The following is a 27,260-nucleotide window of genomic DNA, read 5'->3' on the forward strand; positions in this document are numbered from 1 at the left end:
AGAGAGACAGGGCAAGAGGAGCAGGCCATCTCGCCACGAGAAAACCCCCCATGCCTACGACAGGGCGGAAAACGCGTGGCAGGTCGCGAGGAAGATGTGTAGATCGGGGCCGTGACGTACCCGTTGCGCGGTCCTCTCGGAGGCGCCTGTCAGAGAGACAAACTGGGCCGACAGCGTCTTGAGCTGGGCCGTGGACGGCGCCATGGCGATGGCAAGTTGTGTAACGTTTTCGGCCGGGCGTATGGCCTCGAGGGAGAGGAAAGGGTGGGGGGGAAGGAGCGAGGATCAAACGGGCGAATTTTCGTGGTGCCAGCGCGTGGCTCGGGAGGTGCAGCGGCTCGAGAAGGCGGGCGAGGCACGCTCTCGCGTGATCGAACGATTGCTTGGCGGTTGGTGATGTTTTTTTTTCGGGGAGGCTCAGGTAGGTTTCGGGCACGCAACTTCAGCTGGCCTCAGCAGGGTGCCTGTCGCATGGGACCAAAACCTTGGAGGGGGCGGCGGGGTGTGTGTGTGTGTGTGAAGGGGCGGGATTCGTGTGAGAAAGCGATGGCCGGGCGGTCGTACTGCGGTGGTGGAGATGATTGCTCGTCGGAGCTCGGAGGCGTAAAGTGCGCGCTGGGTTTGCTGGAAAGCTGAGAACTGAGAGCTCAGGTCGTGGGTGGGAGAAATTCTGAACTGGACACAAGGCTGACGAAGTTGGCGGGGTTGGCATACAGATGCAGATCTAGGTAGGCAGGGAGGCAGGGAGGCAGGGAGGCAGGGAGGCAGGTAGACAGGTAGGCACGCAGAACGGCAGGCAGAGGCAGAGGCAGAGGTGCTCTCGACTCGGGCGGCCAGAAGGCGGGGTTGAGCACGCCTGCCGTTCAACCTTCAGCGCTCGTACCCCGCCAAAGTCTAGACGCCGGTCCACTCTGCGTGCTGGCGTGAAGCCATACCTGAGTGAGGTCAGGATTGCTCGGTACCTAGGTAATTCTGTCCGTTGCCTCAGGGTCTGGCAGTGGGAGTAAAGGCACGTGAGGACGAAGGCTCGTATCATATGCTTCCACCGCATGCAAGCCATGACGGAGAGTGAATCGTCTTCACACGAACAGCCACCAAATCAGCACAATGGCCGCCGCACTCGCCTCGGCATGGAAAATCATCCCCTCTCTCCAGTCGACGTCCATCGAGGCCACGGCCGCTTTCTACACGGATGAGCTCGGCTTCACCCTCGCCAGCACCGAATCAGACGGTGGCGAGGCCTACTTCTGCTCCGTCTACGCCGGTCCCAAGGCCGCCGCCAATATATACTTCTTCCACGCCTCGCCGGAAGACTGCAAGCCTGGGGCTGTCATGATCGCCGTGGGTACGGCCGAAATCGACAGCTTCTACACCTATCTCCAGGGGAGGCCGGCGGTCAAGGTGGTGGAGGACATGGAGGACAAACCCTGGGGCTACCGGCAGTTCAGCATTCTCGATCCAGACGGCAATCGGTTGACATTCTTCAGGTTCCTCGAGGGCGGGAACCCGGGCACGGAATGATGGCACACTGTATTGTAATACCCGTGAGGCCCTGCCGGGGCACCGGCCTCGGGCGTGTGTAGGCCCCAAACACAGTGCATGCTCTCCGCGCAGCATTCGAATTCGCCACACGCACTGTCCATGACGTGGGGCGGCCACTTAACACGACCAACGCGCCTCCCCCTACGAGGACGCGACTGACTGCAAATCGCCAGCCTTGCCTGCCTGGCCTGCCTTGCCTGCCTTGCCTGCCTTTGCCTCTCAGGTGTTTTTGCTTGTGGCTGCCTGCACGCTTCCTCCACCTTCACCTCCTCCCCACGGGCGCTGCATCATGGCCTCGCCACGCAGTCAACCCGACGAGAATGCTGCCGTCGACCACGAAAAGCCCTTTCAGCGCGTCGTCGTCTGCTGCACCAGCATCCCCCCAGACCAGCGAGTACGCCTACCCACCACAGCGTGAATCTAGGAAGCAAGACTGACGCGATAACCCCCCCAAGACCGAGATCGAGAAGAAGGCGCAGGACCTCGGTGGCCACCACAAGTACGACCTCACCCCCGACGTGACCCACCTCATCGTCGGCCAGTATGACACGCCAAAGTACCGCCACGTCGCCAAGGAGAGGCCCGACATCAAGGCCATGGACGCCCGCTGGATCGACGCCGTCGCCGACCTCTGGAAGAACGCCGCCGAGATCGACTTTGCCGCTCTGGAGACCCAGTGGCAGCTGAAGCCCCTCGAGACGAGCGGGCCCGAGCCCGGCGAGGAGGACCGTGTCAAGCTGCTGTGCTGCATGACGGGGTTTGAAGATCGTGAGTCGCCTCCCCGCCACCGCCTGTCGGTCACGCGCGTACGAACGCTCCTGTTGCTGACGTCGAACAGCCGACGAGCGACATGCCATTATTGAAAAAATCAACGACAACGGCGGCGTCTACACGGGGGACCTCACGAAACGAGTGACGCACCTCATCGTCTGCAAGCCAGACGGCAAGAAATACAGGGCCGCGCGGAACTGGAACATACGCACCGTCTCCCTGGCGTGGCTGGACCAGAGCGTCGAGCGCGGCATGATCCTCGACGAGCAGTACTTCGACCCCGTCCTGCCGCCAGAGGACCAAGGGCGCGGCGCCTGGAACCGGAATGCCCAGAGGCCGTCAGCGCTCAAGAGGGCCAGGTCGACGGCGGAACCGGGGTCGCGCAAGCTGCGCAAGACGGCCAGCATGAAGCTGGGCAGCCAGCGCGAGAACCTCTGGGGCGACATCCTCGGCAGCAAGACGTCCCTCGAGCCCAACACGGACGCCGGCAGGGACGCCACCGATCGCATCGAGGTGGCCGACTCGATGGCCGATCTCGCGGCGAGAAAACCACAAGCGCCGCCGGGCATCTTTACGGGATGCACCGCCCTGGTGGATGGGTTCGAGTCGTGGAAGGCCAAGGTCCTGGGCGAGACGATCGCGTCACTCGGAGGCACCACCTGCGACACACTCCAGCAGCTCCTCGATGCCCGCGGGCCGAGTGCCTTTCAGCGGTTCCTCGTCGTCCCGCAGTCTTCGCAGCCAGAGACGCACCCGCAGTTGCCCCCTGATGCGTACATTGACATTGTTACCGAATTTTTTGTCGAACGGTGTCTGCACAACAAGACGCTCTGCCAACCGAGCGACCACGTCCTCGGCCGCCCGTTTGCCAGGTTTCCCATTGACGGATTCGAAGACCTCGCGATTTGCACAGCTGGATTCACCGGCATTGATCTACTGCACGTGGAGAAGTGCACGACCCAGCTGGGCGCCAAGTACGCCTCGCGCCTCAACGAGGCAACGTCGGTGCTGGTGTGTCGATCAGTCAGGGAGACACGGCCGGAAAAGCTGAGGTTCGCCAGGGACAGCATGATCCCCGTCGTCAGTGCCGACTGGCTGTGGGCCTGTGTCGAGTCTGGCTTCAACGTGCCCGTCAAGGACTTTTTGTGCACCGGCCTCGGACAGAGCGAGGCCCTGACGCCCAAGGTCAGGACAATCAAGGACGACAAGAGGGCCGGTCTGCAGAGGAGGACATCAGCGCCAGCTCGTCCCAGGTCCTCCGACTCGTCAACACGACAGCCCTCGCGAGGCGCCCTCGTTGACGGCGACGCCTTTGCCCAGGAGCCCTCGGCCAGGGGCGCAGGCACGACCAGAGGAACGGAGGGATCGACACATTTCCAGACGGCGAGGACGCACCAGAAGGACAGCTTCGGCTCAGGGGCTGTGCCGGCGCCGTTGGCAGACGTCTCGAGCAATGCCCTCAACAGGAGTCCTTCGCCACCCAAAACGGCACCGCCTCCAGCCACGACAGCAAACACGACGGGTGACGGTTTCTCCAAATCGGTCGACCTGCCACCTCCAGATGAGAATGACCCCGCGCCCACGGCACAGCCCGTGTTGCCAGAGACGGTCGCTGTCCAGGCCGAGGCCGAGGAAGAGCAAGAGGGAAAGCAGGAAGCAGATGCCCACGACACCTCGGTGACGACGGATCTCGTCGCCCAAAAACGCGTCCGCGAAGCCGAGACAGCGGCCGAGCGCGCCGCCATCTCGTCACACATCGCCTCCCTCATGAACACGCGCTCGCACGCGTCCGAGGAGCCGACGGTCCCCGAAGGCAGCGACGACAAGCCGCCAGCTCGGCGCAGGCGCGGCATCTTTGGCCGCGCGACGAGCAACGTCTCGGCGGCGTCGAGCGCTTCACACGAATCGGGGCGGCCGGGCGGCCGTCAACAGGCGCACGAGGACGCGGCGGCGCCGCCGCCGCTGGCGACACAGGTTCGGTATGACGATCCCGAGGCGGCGCAGTGCAAGGCCGAGCTCATGCGGAGGATGCTCAGCGAGGAGGGGCAGCCTGTCGGGAAGAAGGCTGTCAGGAGGAGGGCGCTGTGAAGAAGGTTGTCGGGAAAAGGGCGCTGTGAGGCAGGTCACGGTGACGCCCAAGGGCTTGCAGGCGTACAGGCGTAGGATATACACAGGGACGGCGCAGGGCAGCGGTTGCATGGCAGGCGATGAGGCACGGGCGTCTGTCACGAAGATTTCATGTTGGAAAGCATTGCGTGTGTGTCCACTGTCACGAAGAAAAACGAACTGGTATCTTTGCTGGGGAATAGAAAACATGCAGGCGTACATAGGAAGTGTAAACGAAACGAAGCGCAAAAAGGCAGGAAACCTTTCCCTCTCATAGCACGGGCACAGCCCTCTCTCTCTCTCTCTCTCTGTCTCACACACACACTCTCTCTCTCTCAACGAACATGCTTCGTACAGATTCATAACGTACATCGACTCGCTGCTCTTATACAGGCTCCCCTCCCCATGTACAACAAAAGAAACGACAAAGAGGTAGCGAAGACGAGGCCTCAGAAACCCGCGCCGTTGGCCGCCTCGGTGAGAACGCTCAGCAAACTGCCCGCCGCACCACCAATGCCCATGGCGCCGAGCGTCCCGAGCTTCTTCTTGTCCTTCCTGTCGCGCGGGTCCCGGGTCTCCCCGCGCGCGTCACGCTCCCGGTGCCTGCGCGAGGCGCTGTACTCCCTGTCGCGGTCGCGGTCACGGTCACGGTCCCTGTCCCTGTCTCGGTCGCGGTCGCGGTCGCGGTCGCGGTTGTTCGAGGACGACTCGTGGTGGTACTCCCTCTCGCGATCGCGCCGGCTGCGGCGCCGCCTCTCGCCCTCGCGCGCCGACCGCGCCGACTTGTCCATCTCGTCGGCCGTCACCTCGTGCGGCTCCGGGTCGAAGCGCACGTGGTTCTCGTTGCGGTTCTTGAGGATCGGCTTCGGCTGGACCGTCGACGCCGGGCTCGTGCGGTCGCGCGCGCTGCTCGGCGCCGGCACGACGAAGTAGGGCCGCCGCTTCTTCTCGTCGGAGCCCCCGCCGTGCCGTCGCCTGCTCGTCTCGTCGTCCGTCGTGTCCGACTCGTCCCAGAGGACCGAGTCCGAGTCGGACGAGTGCCGCGGCCCGCTGCTGCTGCCGTGGTGGTAGCGGTCGTCGTCGGGCGGGCTGCCGCGGCGCGAGGCCGACACGTCGCGCGGCGCGGCGCTGGTCCCGGCAGGACGCAAATGGGCTATCGTGGGCGGCGCCGGCGGCTTCTTGCCGGCGTGGGCGTTGCTGCGGCGCGCGCGGGCGACGGCTGAGAGGTTGGCGTAGTGGGCAATGTCCTCGCGCGACAGCTCGCCGAGGACGGCGACAAAGTCGGGGCGCGCCTCGTAGCGGACGCCGGCGTGCTCGAGGACCTCGGGCGACACGAGCGACCGCCTGATGCGCGTCCACTTTGCGTCGAGGGGGATATCCATGCCGTAGCGGTCAGGGGCCAGACGAGACGGCTGCTGCTGCTGCTGCTGCTGGTGCGCGTGGTAGGCTTGCTGCTGTTGCTGGGACCGTGGCGACGAGCCGTAGGGCGGCGGCGGCGACGAGCCGGGGGCTGTCGAGTAGGTGGGCAGAGGCGGCACGAAGCGCGGCGATACCGACAGGTGGTTGCTCGGCGAGGAGGAGAGCTCGGCGGCGACGGCGGGCGGAAGGTAGCGCGCCGAGGCCGACGGCGAGACGCTGTAGTTGGCCGGGTTGGCGTGTGGGTGAAAAGACAAGGCGGCCATCTGGGCGTTGAATCCGGCGCCGCCATTGTTGTTGTTGCTGGTCGTATCCATGACCATGAGGTCCCGGGTCGAGATGAGAGCCAGCGAGCTCACATCACGTCCGTCATAGTCGTCATCAGACGAGTGCTTGTCGTACGACAGTTGGCTCAGCTGGCTGTGCTGGGCGGCGAGGTTCGGCGGCTGCATCTCGGGCGTGCGGCGCGCCATCTTCATTGAGGGGGCGTACTTTTCGTTGTCAAAGGTCGGGTGCATCAGCTCCTTGGGGCTAAGGTCCTGACGGTCTGGGTAGGAAGCCGGCACGACAGAGAGGTTGGGCTGAGGATAGCGTCGCTCTCTCTTCTGTTCTTGTTCGAGCAGGCCCCGGACAGACGGTGGCGGGCCCGTCTCGTTTTGTATCGTCTCGAGTTCGCGGATGTAGGCACGGAGGACATCCTGTGATCCTTCGTGTCAGCATGCAACGAAATAGCAATCTCCCGCCCCCGAGCACATGAGAAGGAATGGGGCTTGAGCTTGGGGGGGAGGGGAGGGTAGAGGGGGGGGAAGGGGGCTGCTCCCTCACCTTATTCTGTCGCAGGACATCCTTGGAGAATCCTTCCTTTTCGAGCTCCGTGCGGAACTGCTGCCATGTCTCCTCCTCGTGGTTGTGATTGTCGTCGTCGCCGAAGCCATCGTCGCCAAAACCACCACCACCACCACCCTGTCGCTGGCGGCAGATGCGCGCCGCAATGGCGTCGACCTTGTCCTTGATGGCGTCAAGCTGCTGGACGTTCGCCTGGCCGTTCGCCTGGCCGCCGCTCTCACCACCGCGAACCGAAACGCTCTGCGTCTTGCTGGGGTTGTGCAGCTGCACCGTGTCGAGAAACATGTCAATGTGCAGCTTGTGGTCCTCGAGCCGGGCCCGCAGCATCTTGACCATGCCGCGCTCGCGCTCGCGGGCCTCGGGCGACGAGGCGTCGCCCTCGGCGTGGCGGCCGAGGATCGTGTCAAACTGCTTCAGCGTAAAGTCGCAGTCCTCGACGACGGGCGTCAGCTGGCGCGCGTAGACGGCGGCGCGGTCCGAGTTGAGGAGCGAGTCGGCGTCTTCGGCCTCGGCGAGGAGGTGCTTGAGCACCGTGTGCAGGCGGCGGATGGCGGCGGCGACATCGTCAAAGTCGGCGCCGGACGACTTGGCGCGGCGGTACAGCGTGCGCGCGAAGCCGTCGACGCCCTCGAGCTGGGCCACCGAGATGCCGTCACTCATGCCGGGGTAGGCCGTGCTTTTCTCCACGTTGCGTTGTCCGTTGGTCTGTTCCCTTCTGCTGTGTATAGTGTTGCCGTGTTGTATTGTGTTGCAGTATCAAGTGTTTCGTGGTGTACAAGCTGTCGACAGGATTCGCAGCTCTCCTGAACCAAGACTGTAAGGTTTCGTCTGATCGCAGAATGCAGCAATAAGCAGTGCAATCAGCGGCGGGGGGGGGGGGACACCGAGGAGCTGTAGGGCGATGGGCAAGAACAGGGAAACGGCGCGAATCCGGGTCAGGAACCAGATGGCATCAGAGGTGTATCCTTATTATTAGACAGGGACTGGGGGCCAGGGCCGCTTCAAGGGTCGTCCTGACAAGGGGGTGGCCACGAGGAGGATGAGGAGAGAGGAAGGTCGAGAACAAGGGGGTCGAGGAGAAGGGAGGGGGGCCAAGAATCCTGGGTTTCTCTTGTGCCTGATGGAAGAGGAGAAGATCGCTCGCGGGACCTATGTCGATGATGATGATGATGTCTGGGCGAGGAAACCCCAAAGACACAGGAGGATCAGGAGTTGATAATGAGGGGGAGAGAAAGAGAAGAGCGAGAAAAGACACACGGCCACACCAGAGAATCCGTCTCAGGGTCCCACCATCCCTCCTCATCAACTGGTGCTCGACGTGCTCAAGCTGACCTGCTTACGAGCGATCGCGCAGGCTGCCGCCGTTACGAGGTACGGGGTACTGTACTCGTGAGTCGACCCTGGATCTCGACTCGTGGCCCAGTGAGCTGTTCGGTCTCGGACTGCCGCTTCATCCACAAGGGACTGTACGTTGCTGTCCTGCAGGTCTCTGTATCATCTCAGCTCTGCCCAATCCGTTCACCCCGCCGCCGTTCGCGCGCCCTGTCCCAGCTCTGGCCACTGATCGTGAAGAGATGCTCAAGTCTTTCTCCGTCGTCTGGCCTCCATGCAGCGCAGTCACCTTGAACTCTGACAGCCGCAGTGCAGGAGGCCCTCCGTTCCCTGAGACCTCCCCCCCCCCCAAAAAGCATGGCATCCCACCATGTTACCCTGCCCAGTCGAGAACCCCCATCGCCGCGGGGCCCACGGCACAGGGCTGGAGTTTGCAGTTCGCAGTAGTGACGTCTGCAGGCCAGGATGATAGCATCATACCCGCGCATCCATTGGCCGATCCCCCGGTGCTACGCTCCCATTCCGCGCCGTGCTGGGGCCCCAGGCTGGGCCAAGCCCCCCCTGTCGCTTGCCGCTTGTCTCTCTCTCTCGTCGTTCCCGCGGACCAGTCGCTGGGAGGACCCCTGTCTTGCTTGTTTCCATCGCTGCGCCACCGGGGGAAGAATGACCGTTCCAGCGGCTTTCCATTGGCGTGAGAGGGGTTGGAGTGACCGAAACGAAGAGAGAGAGAGAGATGGAGTCATTCACGGTTGGCCACAGTGGCCAAGGGATAGGGAGGTTTCCCCCGAGGCTACCGTCCAAGCCGTCCAAGTTTTCCTGGACCCAGCACTCAGCACTCAATCGGTCGCTTTGAACGTGTCCACCCTTTGGCCTTTTGGGGCCCCTGCTTTGTCGCTCAAAAGCCAAGGGCTCTCGTCGTCGTCCGATCGTCACCCTTATCGTCTACAGCCGGACGAACCTGCAAGCGAGCACCACCATCACGGGGTGGGGAAGTGCAAAATGAACCTTGGCGAGAGCCCCTCTCTCTCTCTCTCTCTCTCTCGCCTCCGTCTGCCTGGCGTAGCGCTCTGGTCTCGAGCTAGGCCTTGTCGCGCCGAGGCGCAGCGCTGTGCAGAAGCAATCGACTACTGCCTAGCAGCCCACATGGTGGCCCGTCGGGAGACCCCGAGACCTGCAGTCTTGTCGCAAGCTGCCGATACGCTTCGATGGTTGATGGGGCGCCCGACCGTCCTCCCAGTGAGGGGACACCGATGGAAGAAGTCATGGAACACGAGGTTTTCCGTGGGTTTTTTTTTTTCTTTGGGTCCAGCGGGGTCAACGACGAGACAAGCGTCATGTTGAGCTGCTTCTTTTCTCATGGCACTGGTAGACAGGATTCAGATACGAAACGAAAGGGGCGAATCCGACGAGTCAACGCGCAGGGTCGTGCAGAAACAAGGCAACCCGACCCGTCAAGCAGGTACAGAGAGAGGCAACCAGAAGGGTCGGTCACTCGGGTCATTCCAGGCGCCGTCGTGCTTGCGTTCGTGCTTGTGCTTGTGCTTGTGCCTGTGCTGTCGATGTGGTACATTGTACGTAGTGGTGACATCCTCGCCCGTCTACGCCCAGAATCGGCCACAGGGCTGATGGTAGACGTTCCGTCAAGACACCCAAGGGGGTTCGTTAGCGGGCGAGTCGTCGCAATCCACGTTCCACTTTGACTGGCTCCGTTCTCGTCAGGCCGCCTCGTCGGGGCTCTCTCTCTCTCTCTGCTGTGCTGCAACCCCTCCCCGGCTGCCGCTGCAACTGCCACACATGTAGGCCGGCCACGCGCGCTTGGGAGCTTGCATAAACCGTCGCGATGCCACCCGGCCGGCGACCAGCGAGTGGGTGTGGCCTCCTGCAGGTCGAAACAAGCTCTCTGTCTGCTGTCCGGCCTTTATTGGCCCTCCCTCTAGAGCTCTGCCTCGCTCGACGGGCCATGCCCTCCTCTCTCTGGCGAGACGGATTTCCTCACGGAATCCCATTCCCTCATCATCCTCCTTCCGAGCCCTTCGTCGCAGCATGCCACCTTTTTCAGTAAGATTGGCACCCACAGCCCGTGGTGTGTGTGTGTGTGTGTGTGATGTCTTTCGCCATTCTTCCAGGCAACAAGTTTATCTCTACGATGCTTGGCTGCCGTGACAGTTGCTCGGTCGCCGGATTGGGCGAGGTTTTGCAAACTACCGACGCAGGTGGGCGTAGGACTGTGCAGCATGAGGCTCTCACGAGAGATGGTGTGCGTGTGTGTGTGTGTGTGTGTGTGTCAGCGGGTACAGCAGACAGCCTGATAACGACACCCGGTCAGGAAGCCCACCAGAGCCAGCGAAACTTTGATCGCGCCTGGTGCGCAGAGTCAGTTCTCTACCCCTCATCGCCCCTCGACTGCATGGCTGAGGCTGGAAGGTCACAGAGCCGTGCGGCCGGCTGTCAACTGGCGCAGTAGGCGAGGCATGGTTCGTGGTGTCAGCCGGGGTGCTCAAAAGGGATCCGCGCCGTGGGTAACATTTGGTATTATTGACAATGGACAATGGAGATCAGGCTTTCTCGGCCAGAGGGCCGCCCAGCGTGGTACCGAGCCTGGCTCGATTCGGTCGTCTCTGGCTTTTTGCTCTCTCTGCTTCTCCGCCTGCGGGCTGCGTGGGTTCGAGAGGCAGGCATCTTGGAAACGTCCAAAGCCTACACTCTGTCGAGGCAGGGCCCGGGTCATCTGTGCATGCATGTTGGCTCCTCCGGGGGTGGCCGGCCAGGTTCCGCGAACGCTTGGCTTCTGTTGCGGCACTCTGCCTTCCCTCCCTCGCAGCCACTTGGCCCGCGCCTGGATCCCGGCGGCGATGCGAGACATGCGGCTCTATCCGTCTGCGCCCTCGCTCCTCCTTCCTGTAGCCCCCCGCTCCCTTTTCCTCCTCGGCTAGTCTGCTGTTCTCAGCTAGTCTGCTGTTCTCGGCTAGTCTGCTGTTCTCAAATAGAAATCTTCTCCAGCGAGTATTCCTTGACACGTTGACTCAGCAGGTGACCCTTCTCACGCGCAGACCTCTCCACCACCTCGCCGCCAGACACGACCTTGAACTGGGTGACGCCCTGCTTCGGCGTGAGGCCAAGCGGCAGCTCGGCCGACGCCACGACCTCGACGGCCCTCGCCCTGTCGCCCCCCCGCGCGGACCGGCCGGCCAGAGACGCGGTGCCGAAGCGCACCGCCTCGCCCAGGAGGCCGTTCATCTCGACCGCCTCGTTGAGGCCCTCGAGGGCCGCGCTGACCTCGAGCTTGAGGGCCGTCAGGAAGTGGCCGCCGCCCTCCGCCTGGTGGCCCACCGACACGCTGGTCAGCCAGCCGTGGGTGCCGACGGCGTCGATGCAGCGCGCCAGCAGCTCGGCGATGAGGGTGATGACGCCGTCCGACGCCGTCCGCGCCGCCTCGTCCTGGTCAAAGGTCGTCATCTCGGTGTAGCGCGTCGTCCAGGCGCTGCCGACGAGCTGGATGCGCAGCAGGTGGATCAGGGCGAGGATCTCGGTCGGGTTGAAGGCGATGCGCAGCGCGCGCACGGTGGAGACGGAGGAATAGCCCGCCAGCCTCTCGAACGCCGCCGTCAGCAGCCGCGCGCGGACGTTCGACTCGTCGCCCAGGTTGTACTCGGCGAGCTCCAGCTCGCGCTCGAGCTGGTCAATCTCCATGGTCACAAACTCGTCGTCCTCCTGCGTGCCGTTGGGCATCGGCAGCGCCAGCCGCGGCTGCTGGTCGAGGCTCTGCATGATGGTGCGCACGATCAGCAGCAGCTCCACCTCGCCGAGCTTCGTCGCCGACAGGTAGCTCATGAGGAGCTCCAGCGCCGGGTCGACACCGACGAGCTGCTGCACGAGCACGTCGGCCAGCGCGAACAGCGACACGTCGGCCTCCTTGAGCTCGCTCCGGAAGGCGGCCAGGATGTTCGACAGCGTCAGGTGGCCGGCAACAACGAGGTAGAGCAGTGCGTTGCTTTCGGGGAGGACGCAGTGGAGGGCCGGGCAGTCGTTGTTGACGTCCTTGACGTCGACCGAGAAGACGCGGCTGATGGCGTAGAGGACCCAGCGGCGGTCGACGGCTGCGTATGCCGAGGGCCGTTCGAGCCATTGCCAGTCGGGCGTCGTCGTGTCGTCGTCGTGGGACTGTGTAGACTCGTCAATGGTGACGCCAAACTTGGCCGCCAGCAGGCGCTCAAACTCCTTGAGATCGTTCTGACCCAGTGCCTCGTCCATCTCCTCCACTTCGACCAGTGACTGTTTCACGTAGGCGTCCGTCAGCGTGCCCGGCAGGTATTTCGAGAAAGCAGCCTTGACGCGGCGCTGCGGGAGGTCGGCGGGGAGGTGATCGGCCTTGGACAGGCCTCGGCCGATGGCGTCAATGAGGAGGCCCTCCTTGGATGACGCCTTGTGCCGTTCAATCTGGATCGAGTAGATGGTGTTGTTGACGATGGCGATGGCCAGATCCAGCTTGGCGAGATATGTGAGGAGCATAGGCGGATGGCCGCCCCCTTGCGCACCCGCCTCCATGGTCACGGCGGACTGCGCCTGGACAGAGCGGTAGGTGATGTTCGTGATGGTGAGCGCCGTGGGCGACAGCGACAGCACCGAGTGCTCGGACAGCTGTACGAAGGAGGAGGACGCGTCAGGCATAATGACGGCATCACGCAGCCTAGGTACCGCCGTCGTGAGATCATAGGTCCGCATGATATTATCACAGAGCTCAATGAGACGTCCGGTGCGGACGTGGAGTTGGTAGGTCGGTGTCTTGACGGTTGCCAGGCCTTCGTGCCGGGGCAGCGGGGCGACGTGGAGCTGGACGAGAGCCTGCTGGGCGGCGTTGGTGTTGTTGCGCGCGACAGCACCAAGGACGATGAGGTAGCGGCCCGTCTCCTCCTTGCCGCGCGTGGTGGCGACGAGGACGAGCACATCCGGGTTGAACGTCTCTGCGTCAATGGTGCGACCGAAGGCGCCAAGCGCATCTTGCCGACCGCCGAACACACCCTTCAGGAAGTCAGAAGCGGGGCCGTGGAAGACAGAGTCGACCTCGAGGCCCGAGGTCGCCGGCGGCAGCAGGTCTTTGCAGAGGCTGTACGCGGACATGCTCCACCTCTCGTCGAGCGCGGCCCCGTCGAGGCAGACAATCTGGCCGTCGTTGCAGACAGCGAGAACGTCGCTGTACGCGTTCCCACTGGCGTCGGCGTCGGGTGTCACGGTGGCGTGGTAGGAGGTGTAGATGCGGGCAACGGGGGCCTTGTGCTGGAGGCGTTGCGACCTGGTCGTCGATGTCGTCTTGCCGGATGCACTGACGACGTCCTTGCAGACGGTGATCTTGGAGCCGGCGGCAGAGGCATCCTGGGTGGAGAAGTATGTGTACTGGTCGCGGTCGTGGGCATTCGGCCTCTGGTAGCGGATCGAGTAGGGGGCGCAGGTAAAGGACTCTTGGGGGGGGATGGGGTAGGACGTCCTCAGGTCGGACGAGGGGATCTAGAGCGACGGGTCAGCCAAGGCGAAGGAAGACGCATGGCGAAAAGAAGACGCATGGCGCAATGGACCTACGTGGTAAATGTTGGCGGCCTCGCCATCGACACCGACGGCGACCTCGAGTCTCTTGCGCTTCTTGGAGCCGGGCTGCTGCGTGAAGACCTCGCCAGCATGATATTGACCCGTGGAATAATCGAGAGGCCTCGGAAGGGTCGCCAGGACATCGGGCTTGTGGATGCGGAACGCGGGCGCCATCTTGTTGTTGTGGAAGGGAACAGACTGCAAGTTCGGCAGAACAGACTGCAAGTTCGGCAGTCTCGTGGATGGCAACGGTGAGGGGGTTTGTTGGATGTGTGTCTCGCCTCGATCGAATCGAATCGTGCTGCTTCGCCGGCGACAAGCAAGTTGGTGATGGGTCGTGCCTGCGGTGAAGTCGAAGAAAAAAAAGTTCGGGGGCGCCTGAGTGGGGCTCGGGTGCGATAAGAGGCGGATCGAGCGATAAGGCGACGCTCTAGCTCCCTTGTGGTAGGGCCTGGCTCCCTTGTAGGGTGCCTAGCTCCCTAGGTCGTAGGGTACCTAGGTGGTAGGGTAGGCAAGGTAGGGACCTCGCTCCCCAGGTGGTAGGTAGGGTAAGGCATCTGAGGTACCTCATTGTGCTGTAGTCGCCAGCTGCATTTCTTCCATGCATCTATTCAATACGTTGCATGAGCAGCGGCTTCTGTGAACAATGGACAGTCATCGAAGGGCCACTGTGCCACACCTTTCCATGATGCCTAGGAGCCAGAAGTAGCCTTGGTAGCGTGTCAGCGCTCCAGGAGCAACAGCGTCCTGTCTCTACGTTGGAGCATGAAGTCTGCCCGTGCAACCATGTCGAACGAAAAGCTGCATCCACAAATCCATGCACCATGTACAACCGCTTCGCAACATGCGCCGGGGGCCATGGTAGCTGGGTCAGAAATGTAACCGCATCGCTTGTTCACTGCTCACTGCGCACTGCTTCTCTACTCCACCCGGTCGAGATGTGGAGCAGCATGGACATGGTGCTGAACCTGAGATCAGAATAGATGGGCTACTCTCATCGTCGGAAGAAGAATGCACTGTTGGCTACTGTTGGTGAGAGCCTGCTTCCTCCTTTCTACTTTACCATCCATCATGTCCCTTCCCCTCCTTGACCGGACGTGGACGAGGGGTTGGGGAGCGTCACAGACCAACAGACCGTGCCACCGATAACGATAAGATCTGGTAAAGTGCACTGGGCAGACGCGCTCCACATGGACGTCGCGCTCGACGCGACTTCGTCCCCTGCCAACACTCTCTCTCGACCAGGGACTTCGAATCGACATGACCACCTCCACCACCACCTCCACCACGTCAACCACCACCGTCAAGCGTGCCCTCCAACTTGGCCATACTTCATCCCGCACCCGTGTGCCCGTACAGCGGAGACCCTAGACCATCCTCCCGACACCCAGCTGTTTGTTCCTTCGTTCCTGCAAGACCTCACCAATGCCAGCATTGCTCGAACCTCCAGCACTGCTCCGGCAGTACTAGCATCGACTCGTGTACGCGTCCCGGCCGAGTGCATACATACAGGAAGAGCGGCGCTGATTGTGTCATGACCATGTACAGATTGACGCCCATGGGAACCCTCGTGGCCAACATGGCCCCCGAAGCCTTCGCCGACCCCAAGAAGCTTCATCCATTTTTCACCCCCGGGTCCGACAGACCCACTCCCTCCTCGGAGGCCTCGAACAGCGAACACCCAGCAGCAGAGGTCGGCGCCTTGCCCGGCGCTGACCATGATGGGCCGACGCCGAAACGACGAAAGATCGATCCCGACCCTCTCGAAGACACCAATACGCCAACCACTAAAAAGCGCCGCAACCCACGGAAACAAGTGACCAGCGGACCTTCCATCATCGAGGCGCTCTCGAAGTCCAGTCCTCTCGGGGCGAACGAACCCGACACCCCGTCCATTTCGACGGGCCCGGCAACCCCCCAGGCCGCAAGCGAACGCCCGCTCGCCGACGTGGCTGTACCAAACACCAGTGCAGCCGATGCCGAACCATCGCAGCCTCTGCAAGACGAGGCAAAGCCCAAGCGCGTCCTGAAGTTCAATCCCAAGACAGGCACCATCGGGTCGCCACCAAAGCCAAAAACGACGACCCCGACGGGAGGCAGGTCTAAAACCACAAAGGGCAAGCAGGCATCCTTCATCGTGGCGATACCCTTTGGCCAAGACCCCGAAAGCCGCCAGCGGATCGGCAGCAGGATTGAAGAGATCCTCCGAACACCGCCCACAACGATACCAGACACGAAAACACCGCCCAAGAAAGGACGCGGAAAATCCACCAAGCCTGCGGCAGAAAAGGCCAGACAGACCAAGATGGATCCGCAGACGGGACAGCCTGTCAAAACAACCGCGCCGCCTGCCAACAAAGCAGCCGCCCCTCCCCCGCCGCGGCAGGTCATCTTCTCCTCGACCCCTTGCTCGCCCAAGAAGCCCAGGAACCCCATCAAGCGCACGAACCTGCCACAATTTGGCGTCAAATCAATGGGTCTCCGAGTTCCAGGGGCTGCGCATCCTGCTTGGCCCGCGAAAGGCGCTGCCCACGTGACGGGACTTTCCGAGGATGGCTGGTCTCAGACTGCAGTGCAACGCCCCCCGGGTGTCTCCTCGAGGAAGGCCAAGGGTAGAGTGACAAATGTTCCTCCGCACGAATCCGTCGTGCGTCAGCTGGGTGCTGCCTTGGACATCAAGGGCATCAAAGCCGCACTGCGCGCCCAGACTGAAGAGTTCGATAGGCCGCCACCAGAGCTGCGGCTGCCGGGGAAGCACGTTGAAAGCGGTCCCAAACTGCAGGCACGGATACGACCTGAGCTGAGGACGCCTCTTCCGCCAAGAAGCAGTCTACACGACGACAGCGACGACGAAATTGTGACTGCGACGAGACAGGCACCGCATGCCGCAGTCTCACGTCTGTACAAATCACTCTCGACCAGTTTGTCGGCGTTCGATCGATCCGCATGCGAGGACCTGGCCTGGGTGCAAAAATACGCCCCAGCAACAGCAGCCGAGGTGCTACAAGTCGGCCGGGACGCCATCTGGCTCAGGGACTGGTTGGAGATGCTCAAGGTGCAATCTGTTGACACAGGTATCACTGTGGATCAGAAACCCGCGACTGTGAAGGCGGCCGTGTCCGGGCCCAAGAAGAAACGGAAGCGTGGCAAGCTGGATGGATTTGTGGTTTCCAGCGATGAGGACGCTTCGTACGACCCCGACGAGATCACCGAGCCCGAAGATGACAATGTCCCGCTCGCGCCGAAGCAGACCATCATGCAGAACATGCCCAAGAGCGGCAAGGACATGCCGAGGGTGGCCAACGCAGCACTCATCAGCGGACCGCATGGGTCGGGCAAGACGGCCGCCGTCTACGCCATTGCGAAGGAGCTGGGTTTCGAGGTGTTTGAAATCAACTCGAGCAGTCGACGCAGTGGGAAAGATGTGCTGGACAAGGTGGGCGACATGACGCGCAATCACCTCGTGCAACGACATCAGGACAGCAAGCAGGGCGACGCAGAAGAGCCCACAGCCAAGGATGTCAAGTCGGCAAAACAAGGCACCGTCATGTCCTTCTTCAAGCCCAAGCCCACCAAACCCAGCACGCCAACCCTCGCGACAACCCCGCCGCCTGCTGCGCCTGCGCCTGCGCCTGCGCAGAATGCAGCACCATCTGGTGACAAGCAGGAGGAGGCGGAGAAACCAAAGACCACGCAACCCAAGTCCCAGAAGCAATCTTTGATTCTCATCGAAGAGGCGGACGTGTTGTACGAGGAGGACAAGCAATTCTGGACGACCATCACGACGCTGATTGCGCAGTCGAAGCGCCCGTTCATCATGACCTGCAACGACGAGAGTCTGATCCCGATACAGACACTAAACCTACACGGCATATTCCGCCTCAGCCCTCCGCCGACCGAACTGGCACTGGATGTCATGCTACTCATTGCGGCGAATGAGGGTCACGCCCTCCGCAGGCCAGCTGTGCAGGCATTGCTCGAGTCCAGGGGCGGCGACATCCGGGCCTCTCTGACGGAGCTCAACTACTGGTGCCAGCTAGGCGTTGGCGACCGACGGGGCGGCTTCGAATGGTTCTATCCGCGGTGGCCGAGGGGGTGCGACAAGGATGAGAACGGCCACGTCGTGCGTGTTGTCAGTCAGGGCACATATCTGGAGGGCATGGGCTTCGCCGGCGCCGAGTCGCTAGGTCCTTCGCAACGCGAAGAGGACGAACTGCTCCTGCAGAGCTGGGACAGCCTCGGCATGGACCTCAGCAACTGGCACGAAACGAGGGATCAGGCTGCCTGGGCAGGACGCATGGGCAGTGCAAGCCGCAGCGAAAGGCTCGCAGCCCTTGACGTCTACGAACGGTTTGCCGACATGATGAGCGCCGCCGACCTCTGCTCCGATGGTCGGTTCGGGGTCGGTCTTCAGGTACGTGGAGCATGGCATCCTTCAGATACGACACCAGCTGACCAGACAACAGGAAAATCTGGACGCGACACAGCCCGATAGCACGGCGAAAGCTCGCGAAGACTACACACTCGGGCGGCGCCTGCTGGAAGCCCCGCTGGTGACAGACCACGCGCCCTTCTGCACGTCGGTCGCCATCTCGCTTCGTTGCGGTGCGCGCCAGCTCGCGGACGACAGCCGAGAGACGCACCATGCGCCGATGGGCTGCATCACGCCGTCCGATGTCATCAAGAAGCTTTGCCAGCCTGCACCCGCGGAGGAGGACATTCCCATCGTTCGATACGACATGGCGCTGGCGTTTGACCCCATTGCCATCTCCGAACGACATTCCATCGTGCCGGCGAGCTTCCTCGATCCGTCCGTGTTCGACCGCACGATGCGGCTGATCACGCTTGATGTGGCGCCCTTTGTTCGAGGCATTGTGGCGCATGACCGACGTATGGCGGGGACACAGCGCAGCAGCCTGCTCAGCGAAAGCGTGCGGCCGGGCAAAAGGCTGAGGCAGACACGGACGGCAGCTCTCGACGGCGGGGCGATGCTGCGGCGGGAGCATTACTTCGGGGCAAAGCTCAACCCCTATTTTGTGATGCGGACCGGCGGCAAGGGGTGGGCGGAGGCTGCTGTGGAAGAGGCTCAGGGAGATGGTGAAGAGGAGGACACACAGGCCCCCCAGGTAGCTGTAGAGAGCAGCTTCGAGTGGGCAAACCCAGTCACACCGGCCATGTTTGCCATGACGGCTGGGCGAGGCTAGAGGCCTCGTACTGGTGGCGGCGGCGGCTGACTCAGAAGATGGTAAGTAAGAGAGACGGGCATGGGAGCATTTTGGTCCATTTTTGGGGGGACATGGCATGACACATTTCAAGCGGGCAGCACAACTGGGGAACACGTCCATGGTGGTACATGTAAGTAGGTAGAGAAACAGACAGCTACTCGTTGGCTTCATAACTTCATGACTTGGTGATCAAGGTATCTGTTCCTTTTCCGGTGTTATCAAGGACGCACATCGTGAAAACGTCAACTCCTTTACCTCCTCCAGCCAGCCCTGTCATCGTACTCAACATCATATCGACGATAGTGATCACTATACCGCCTCTCTGCTGGGTATCGTCGTTCTTCTGGGTACCGTCTTTCTTCCGGGTAGCGCCTTTCGTCCGGATACCGCTCGGCGGGATACCGTCCCAAGCGGTCCCAATCGTCGTCGTAATCGCCCGCAAACCGCCTCGGCCGTCTCGGATCCTCATACACATGGTCCACGTCGTCCACGCCCAGTCCGTACCGCACTCTGCTCCTGCTCCTGCTCCTGTCCCGGTCCAGGGCTCCGCCCACGCTCCGTCCTCTCCTCCGCTCCCGCTCCCGCTCGGGCGCAGGCTCGGGCTCCGGCGGCTCCGGCACCTCCAGCCCCTTCTCCCTCGCCCTCTCCTCGCGCCACCCCTCCCTCATCTCCTCGAGCACGGGCCCCGCCCGCACGCGGCCCTCCCTGAGCACGCCGCGCGGCCTCTCGACGACGACCGCGGCGACGCGCCCGCCGACCCGCCCGACCTTGTTGTCCCAGTACTTCTCCTCGCCGTGCACCCAGCCCTTGGGCCAGTACTTGTGCAGCAGCAGCGCCGAGACGCCGATGCCGGCGAGGAAGCCGTAGGGGATCTCCTTCTTCTCCTTCATCTTGTCCTTGACCCTGGTCGCGCGCGACGTGCGGGACGACGTGTGGGAGTGGGACCGCGAGTGCGAGCGGGACCGCGAGTGCGCGCCGCGTCTCGGCGGCGACCGCGAGCGCGAGGCCGAGAGAGACCGGCGCGCCAGCGACGGCGAGCGGGAGACCGGCCGCCGGCGGTCCGAGTAGGATGTTGAGCGGGCGCGGCGGTGGCGTGGGGGGGAGGAGGCGCGAGAGGGCGAGGGAGAAGGCGAGGGCGAGAGGGAGTCATCGTATCGGCGCGGCATGGCTTCCTTGTCTGATCCCCCCCCTCTTTCGTTCCGTATGCGTTCCGTATCTTTGCTCTCCAAATGTGAACCGAGGTCGCCGCGCAGTACGTGTCGTCTTGGGCGAGAGAGGCCTGACCCGAAACGATCGTCGTGGCTATGGCTTTCACCCCAGGACTGTCTGCCTAGGTGGCACACCTCAAAAGCTCAAAAGCGGATGGGGAAGAAAGGGGAAGAAATGGGAAGAAAGAAGAAAAAGAAGAAGAAGGCGAGCCGGCCGAAACGTCGCCCGCCGCCACGTCTTCTCGTCTGCGGCTGGCCCTCGTATGAGACGGGTCGATCCCAGCCCGATCGGTGGCATACACCTGCGAATAGCTGTGTGCCCTCTTTGCCGTACGTGGTCGATCCTGTCACATCAAAATGGTCAGCCAAAGAGAAGGAGATTCATTGGCACAATGTGTTGCGACTGAATTGCTGCCTAACAAGGAGGCTCGTGACACAAAGGAAAATGCACATGTTCATCACAACCCCAACGACCTGCCTTATATCCATCCCATCCTTCCTCGGCTCACATAGGCTCTCATGGACGAGATCAGAAAAGAGAGAGAGAGAGAGATACACACACCCCTCATGCACGTCGTCCTGTTGCGGACCAAACACAAAAGCGGCACAGCCCCGCGCTTACATCGGAGGCCTAGTCCAGCCCAGGCCGGAAACCCGTCCGTCAGTCAGGCAGACAGTCAGCCCTGAAGTAAGAGATAAAGCACCAGACAAAAGAGATTCCTCTCCCCCTCCGATCTGATGCATAGCCGGCTTGCAGGCAACCATACAAAGCCTGTCGTCGACCGGCGCCTTATTCGAGAGAGGGAAAAGAGGGGAGAGAGATGGGGGGCGTCAAAAAGGCGCACAAACGTCACACGGCGCACGCCACGCTGATATTTCTCATTCGCTCTGTGAGAACCCGAACCTAGCCTGACCCCCTCGTCTCGTCCTGTTAGATGTCGCTCTTTGCAGTGTGAGCTGCGAGAATGCTGTGCAACCAACGTACCCACTCTAAGGCAGTCCACGAGGAGGCCATCCTGGGAGATCGGATGGGTGCCGGGAAACAAGCTTTCACTTGGCATGGCTTGGCCGTCGATTCTGGTACCTCAACAGAGAAAGCGCCCTTCTGGTTTGCCCTTCTGGTTTGCCCTTCTGGTTTGACTTTCTCCCTCTCTGCTTTGTGTGTTCGCTACGCCCACTGACAATGTACTCGTCATGTTCTCACCGGGCATCATCTTGTTTGACTGATTTGCATGGCACAGAGTGCTGCTATCTAATGCTGCTACTGTCATCGCTGACGTGCGCAAGAATCTAACATTGTTTCCCTGCGCTTTGACGGGGTGGGCATTCCCCAGGCGCTTCTCTTGACCCCTCCTTCTGCATTTCCTCTGTCCTACTTGATACATGTGTCCAACGCCGAGAGTGGCAGCTCTAGAATGACCACTCATGATCTTGTCTCGCCATTGCATGCCCTGTCCCAAAATACAAAGCCAAAGCCTGAGACTCATAGCATCCGTTTCAGCAATGTGACTACGAAAAGAATAAAAACGCCGAGCCATGCATAATTGTTTTGGAGGGGAAAAAAAGAAAAAAAAGTAGCAACGGACAAGAAAAATGCCATGTGGCACTTCCTCGACCTAGTTGAGATGGTGGCCCTGTTGGCCGTGCGGCATCATCTGCTGCACAGGCTGCGCACTGCGATAGCCCAGTGTCATGTACTCTGGAACGACGCCGGTTCGCAGGTCGTTGCGGCGGCCGAGAGGCTGATAGTGCATCTGTGGCGCCGCTGCCGCGGACATGTGGTACTCGTGGAGAGAGGCGGACGGAGGTGGGTACAGCAGTGTGTTGACGTGGCGTACCGGCTTATACGGGCTGGGCCTCTGTTGGAGATAGACACTAGGCGAGTGAGAGATGGGTGTGTGCGATATGGGCGTGTGTACTGCCGAGACAGATCCGTACATGTCGCCCAGAGGCGATGATCCAAACGCCGCCAGAGTGCCGGGGCTGTGGCGCCGGCTCGGAGTTCCATAGCTCATGCTTGGGTGCACTGGCATGCCAATCGTCGGCGTGAGAGTAGCCTGCGGCATGACAGACCCGGTCGTCGAAGGAAGTGGCAGCTGCGCTGGTGGCACAGGCCCGTTTGCGGGGTAGACGCTCGACATGGCGCGTACACCGGGAACCAATGGTGGGAGCGAGACGTGGGAAGGAGGCGCGTAGGCAGTCGGTGTCATGTATTGCACGGAGCCTGGAGTTGGTGTGTTGGTGTTGAGGGACAGATTCGGCACTGGCAGCCGTATCGGTTGCTCGCCCACGACGGGGGGTCGTGCAGGGGGCATCGCATTCGACTGCACATTCAGGCGCTTCGCAGGCGGCTCTGTCGGGTCCTCCTCGTGTGCCCTCTTCTTCGACATCATGTTAACGTGGGTGTTCGCAGGCAGCGGCGACAGGGCGGGATTCTGATAGCTAGTAGGCCACGCTTGGCCATGGGAGGGGTTGACGTTGCTGTGGTAGACAGGGGTAGCCGAGGCGGGGAGAGCAGGGATCGTCGACGTGGTCTGGGCGGCCCGGGTGGGTGATGGTAGGGGAGAACTGAAGAGCGCCTTGGACGTCGGTGATGACATGGCGATTGGAGACGTCGGCTGCTTGAGGGCACGCTCGTAGTATTCGGAAAAACAGGCGAGCTTGGCCAACCAGTCTTCCCACTCGTCCTTGGTGGCCAGGAGGCTGTACCGCATGTTACTCAGAAACTCGACCTCCATGACATGAATCTCCTGGACGGAAATGCCCGAGACTTCGGCCCACGTCTTGTTTGTGTACGTGTTATCGTCCAGAACTAGTCCGCGTTAGTCGCCGATGTATGAAAAGCAGAGGGGGGCCATGCATACATTTGTTGCCCAACATGAGGGCCACCGTCAGCAGCCTGTATTCGCTGCCAGAGCGGCCCTTGACCGCTGGGTTAGTCATCTTCAACCTATAAACGAAGAGTAGAGCCAGTAATATGACACTCTGCGTGACCTGAGTAGTCGATAGAACGCCGTACGCCCATTTCTTGAAAGCAGGGTATGGAATGGCGTGCTTCGTCAGCCTTGGTACTGTTGCTGATGCAGGCCGTGACCTGACATTTTCCGCAGCTCGCAGGGTATCCATCGATTCGAACCAGAAGAGGCAAGTAATCTATCTTCGAATTAGCACAGTCGACCAGCGCAACACCGCAGTCGTTTTTGGGTCACCCACCTGCGCAGCGAAATCAGCCAGGTTGCCGCCCTTGGGGTTGATGCAGCTTGGCACGTGAAGGCTGTGGTGGATCAAGGCCTGTGAGCCCCGCCTTGAGGTGCTGCCGTTCTGTGAAGACATGCTACCCTCAGCAGCAGGTGTTGAGGTACGTGTGGAGTGTTTTGAGGTGGTGGAGTACTGAGAAATGCCCGACGCAGGATTTTGGGACAGATTTGTAGCGTGTGCGTATGGTTGTTGTTGTTGTTGCTGCTGCTGTTGCTGTTGCTGTTGCAGCTGGGCTTGCTGTTGCTGCGGTTGCTGCTGGGCATATCTAGGATACTGTGACGCCCGGGAAACTTCGTTCATGGACGGCACAGAGCCACGTACATGCGGGAGAGTGGAGGAGTAAGAGGGGAGAACATGATTGTCGTAGGGGCCCACGATGGGAGGCTGGTAGGTGGTAGTCATGTCGTCGGATGGGGGTGTCTGCAGGCCACGCTTCTGACTAGTCTGTGGGACGGGATGTCGGAAGTCGGGGCGGTTGCTCAGGCGCAGGGCAGCCTGGTGACAAAACTGGTCGTTCGAACGGTGGTTGAAAGAGGATATGGGGTAAAAGGCCGCTCTGGAGACAGCGGTCGAACACATCTAGTAGGCCGATCGAAGATGTCGTGTAGAGAGAGGGATTGGTGAATGGTGTGGTCGATTTTCGGCATGGACGAAGGAGGCCTTCAGAGTATACGTGGTAGCAAGCCTTGGACTGGAGGAGGATGTTTGCGATGTAGACAAGTCAGGGGGGGGGGGGAAGACGGTCTTCTAAAGCCTGCACATGGCACAGGAGGGACGTCAATGGAAGCGGCGGTAGCTTCCCGTTGCTCAACAACAAGAGCCAAAGAGGAATTTGACGTGGCGGCAACCAGTCAGGACGGCGTTGGTGACTCAATGACCCGTCTTCTATCGAATGCCCATGGCACAGTCTAACGCAGCAGCTCGGCGTCGGTGGGTATCGTGAAGAGGCTGTCGAGGGGTTCGTTCGGCTGGGCGGCAGAGCTTCTGCTTGTCGTTCGGGCAGCTGCGGCGCTGGATCGAGTTCGACAATGGCGAGGCGTGTGTGCGTTGCTGGGAGAGGTGGCAGAGAGGGCACGAGCAGAAACAGAGGGAGGGAGAGTTGCTCAGCACCAGGCGGCGTAGGCGTTGGATTCGTAGAGAGCTGTTTGTATCAGGTGGTTGGAGTCGAAAGGTGCCATGTGGTGGTGAAAGCGTAGGCTGCTCCGGAGGAAAGAGCAGGTGTCGGTGCTGCTATATCGGGCTTGTGGACAGGTCTGTCGTCACTCTCTTCCGTCTTGCGGTTCTTCTTGAAAGGGATCCCGCTGCCAGGTCGACGACGAGCAAAAGATAGGTTCTTTGCAGGGGAGGGGTGTGAGACCAAGGAAGGACCGAGATGGAAGGGAAGGAAAAGGGACGTCCTGGCATTAAGAGACGAATGGGATGGAGAAAGCAAACAAGCGACGGCAGACGAAGCGGATAAGAGAAACAAGAGACACGCCTGGCGTTCTCTCACGCTGATGACAGAAACAGACAGGCCAGACTTGATAGTCCGAGGCGGAGGTCGGTGACTTCCATGTCCAGGTCAAGGTTCAACGTCCAAGAAAAGACAAGGCAAGGCAAGGCAGGTGCAAGGTCCAACCAGTTGCAGGAGGCAGGAGCATGTACCTACAGGCCCAGGGAAGGAGCGTGTGCACGCGCAAGAGAGAGAGAGAGAGAGAGGGAGGAGCCACCGTCCAAGCCCAGTCCAGGCCAGTCCACACCCGCACGACTTGGAACCGCACTCGCACCAGCACCAGCACCAGCACCAGCACCAAACCCAGACCAGGCAAAATGTGTGGAGTGTTGTTTAATGTCGTGGTTGCGTCGTCGGTTGTCTGGGCTCTGGACTTTGGACCTCTGGTGTGCATACGGCTCGGGTTGTCCTGGGTTGCGCCCCCCCCCTGGGGAGGGTCCGGTCCTTGTTCCCCCACCCCTCTCGCTGCCTCCATATGCCCCACTAGTGGCCGCCATCCCTGCGCCCCTACTGGCTCGTCGTGGGCGAGACTGGCTGACTGTGGAAGGTGTGCCTTGTGAATCCATGTTGGTGGAGCCGCGCGTGACTGGTCGGAAAATGCCTGGACGCCGGCGCCGCTTCCCCATCATTGCTCAAGTCCCATGTCCATGTCCCATGTCCCATGTTTCTGGCTGCGCGTGCCCCCCGCCTGTCGGATTCCTACAGGGTGCCTGCGGCCAAGTACAGCACAGTACTGGCAAACCCACAGTGCAGTGTCCATGGTCGCTGGCGAGAGCCCGCCGCCCGTATCGCCCATTCGTGCCAGCGCCCGGGGTGTATGGATGGATGGGATGAGGGGGCGAACGCCAGCTGGGAAGGGTGTCGGGTCGGCCGCACTGTCCCGTTATCCTGCAACCACTTTCACTTTCGCTTAGACGGTCGCCTGGCCCTTCCCACTCGCTGGCTGGCTGGCTGGCTGTCCGTCTGGCTGGCTACCCGCCTCCCTGCCTGACTAAGACAGACAAACTGGCTCACGACCCGCGGTGGTGTTCAGTGTCAAGATAATCACACCTTCCTTCCATACTGGAATCGATTGACGCCCCCAAACAACAGAGATCGTGGGCTCCATCCTGGCCCCCGACTGGACTGGGAAATGTGCATCGTCCGGCTCCCGTCTGGCTCCCGTCTGGCTCCCTCGACCCTGATCTGTCCCGATTGTCATTTCTGGTCATGTCTAGGGTAGGTCTTGCGCGGGCCGGCGTGGCCCTTTGATGGACCCTCCACAAGTTGCACAGTACATTTTACTTTACATTGCGATTCAGCCCGTTCATGCCAAGTCGTCTCCCTTTCGCTTCTCATACACACACATGCTACATGCTACAAGGTGCAAGCGGGGTATGACAATCGACGTCCCTCCCTGCCGCCGACGCAGGCGGGCGCGCGCGCGGGGGCGCTCACTGGCGTTGCCATGGCGGACAAAATGGCTTTGGGCCGTCTGCGGCTTGGGATGGCATGGATTCGTCTTCGATGGGAGATCGAGACCGAGCTGCTGGGCGTTTCTGCTGAACACAAGGATGGGAAAGGGTGGAGTAGGGGCCAGCGAGGGACCACGAGTAAGGTGAGATGGACCGAAAGAAAAAGGCACTTCGCAAGCCGCCTCTGCCGGGGTATAGTTGCAGGTATCTATTTCATCAACAAGGCGAAGAAACACCTGATCGAAGCACAGCGCGCAGCATACAGTTCGCCTCGACCACCCCTTATCACACAACATGGCACAGTATGGATACAGAGGGCAAAGATGTTGATGAGCCGTCCACGCATACCTACGGTGCCCGCGCCCTGTGCGGCAGTGAGCTAGCTCCTTGGACGACCTTTTTCTTCAACCTGCGCAGTTTTCGTAATCAATCTCGACCCGGGATGTGGAGGGCTGGAGGGAAGCAGAGTCATTCGTGATCGTGTTCCCAGTCCTTGTCACCTCCGAAGAAATTCATGCTGGCATCCTCTGCTCGCCTAACCTGCTCGCACGAGGGACATAGCCCCAGCATACGAGACGAGACGGCATGCCAAACGAGACGAGGCAAATCCAACTGCAGCCATGCCAACCTGCTGGTGCAGCCAGCCCAGTACGCGACGCCGTAGGCTCTCAAGGGGCCCCTGTTGGAAAGTCTGGTCTCTTCGTACCCGGATGAGGCTGCCATTCGAGAGGTGGATTCAAAGAATGGTTCAGTCCAATTACAACCTGCTGCTCATGGTGGAGGGTGTGGGCTCAGGGTCAGCCAGTCTCGAGTCTGATGCACTCCGCCGGGGGGGGACAGGTCTCTCACACAGGGTTCAGAGAGGGTCTGAGAGACCCATCGTGCCATTCAGGTTGGCTGCAAACCTGACTGCGCTACCTCGCCAGCTGGATCCATCACGGTCACTAATTGCAGCCTATTCTCGGTGATAGCTCTCTCTGCCCATGTCGACGTGGCCACTCGAGGGCTCGGATAGGTGAGAGGACTTGTC

The 27,260-nt window shown here is 61.3% G+C and overlaps 7 protein-coding genes across 7 annotated transcripts; 3 read left to right on the top strand and 4 right to left on the bottom strand.

The window, feature by feature from the left end:
- Window positions 1-1,107: 1,107 nt before the first annotated feature.
- On the top strand, window positions 1,108-1,521 carry D7B24_003646 (uncharacterized protein; the record flags this gene model as incomplete). Its single annotated transcript, XM_028637833.1, has 1 exon — window positions 1,108-1,521. The coding sequence occupies one exon, from the start codon at window positions 1,108-1,110 to the stop codon at window positions 1,519-1,521; it is 414 nt and encodes a 137-aa protein (XP_028490619.1).
- A 310-nt stretch (window positions 1,522-1,831) lies between these two features.
- D7B24_003647 (uncharacterized protein) lies at window positions 1,832-4,401 on the top strand (the record flags this gene model as incomplete). The annotated part of the gene is made up of 3 exons (XM_028637834.1): window positions 1,832-1,936; window positions 1,998-2,310; window positions 2,381-4,401. The coding sequence occupies 3 exons, from the start codon at window positions 1,832-1,834 to the stop codon at window positions 4,399-4,401; spliced, it is 2,439 nt and encodes an 812-aa protein (XP_028490620.1).
- A 467-nt stretch (window positions 4,402-4,868) lies between these two features.
- D7B24_003648 (uncharacterized protein) lies at window positions 4,869-7,341 on the bottom strand (the record flags this gene model as incomplete). The annotated part of the gene is made up of 2 exons (XM_028637835.1): window positions 4,869-6,533; window positions 6,661-7,341. 2 exons carry the CDS (start codon window positions 7,339-7,341, stop codon window positions 4,869-4,871), a joined length of 2,346 nt encoding a protein of 781 aa, XP_028490621.1.
- Window positions 7,342-10,992: 3,651 nt separating this feature from the next.
- Window positions 10,993-13,767, bottom strand: D7B24_003649 (uncharacterized protein; the record flags this gene model as incomplete). Its single annotated transcript, XM_028637836.1, has 2 exons — window positions 10,993-13,515; window positions 13,588-13,767. The coding sequence occupies 2 exons, from the start codon at window positions 13,765-13,767 to the stop codon at window positions 10,993-10,995; spliced, it is 2,703 nt and encodes a 900-aa protein (XP_028490622.1).
- A 1,251-nt stretch (window positions 13,768-15,018) lies between these two features.
- On the top strand, window positions 15,019-18,797 carry ATAD5 (ATPase AAA domain-containing protein 5; the record flags this gene model as incomplete). Its single annotated transcript, XM_028637837.1, has 3 exons — window positions 15,019-15,056; window positions 15,142-18,007; window positions 18,060-18,797. The coding sequence occupies 3 exons, from the start codon at window positions 15,019-15,021 to the stop codon at window positions 18,795-18,797; spliced, it is 3,642 nt and encodes a 1,213-aa protein (XP_028490623.1).
- A 272-nt stretch (window positions 18,798-19,069) lies between these two features.
- D7B24_003651 (uncharacterized protein) lies at window positions 19,070-19,984 on the bottom strand (the record flags this gene model as incomplete). The annotated part of the gene is made up of 1 exon (XM_028637838.1): window positions 19,070-19,984. One exon carries the CDS (start codon window positions 19,982-19,984, stop codon window positions 19,070-19,072), a length of 915 nt encoding a protein of 304 aa, XP_028490624.1.
- A 1,658-nt stretch (window positions 19,985-21,642) lies between these two features.
- Window positions 21,643-23,863, bottom strand: D7B24_003652 (uncharacterized protein; the record flags this gene model as incomplete). The annotated part of the gene is made up of 3 exons (XM_028637839.1): window positions 21,643-22,838; window positions 22,891-23,179; window positions 23,240-23,863. 3 exons carry the CDS (start codon window positions 23,861-23,863, stop codon window positions 21,643-21,645), a joined length of 2,109 nt encoding a protein of 702 aa, XP_028490625.1.
- Window positions 23,864-27,260: the final 3,397 nt, after the last annotated feature.

The sequence above is a fragment of the Verticillium nonalfalfae genome (assembly GCF_003724135.2).
Source record: "Verticillium nonalfalfae strain VnAa140/NRRL 66861 chromosome Unknown scaffold_200, whole genome shotgun sequence".
NCBI classification, from domain to species: Eukaryota; Fungi; Ascomycota; class Sordariomycetes; order Glomerellales; family Plectosphaerellaceae; genus Verticillium; species Verticillium nonalfalfae.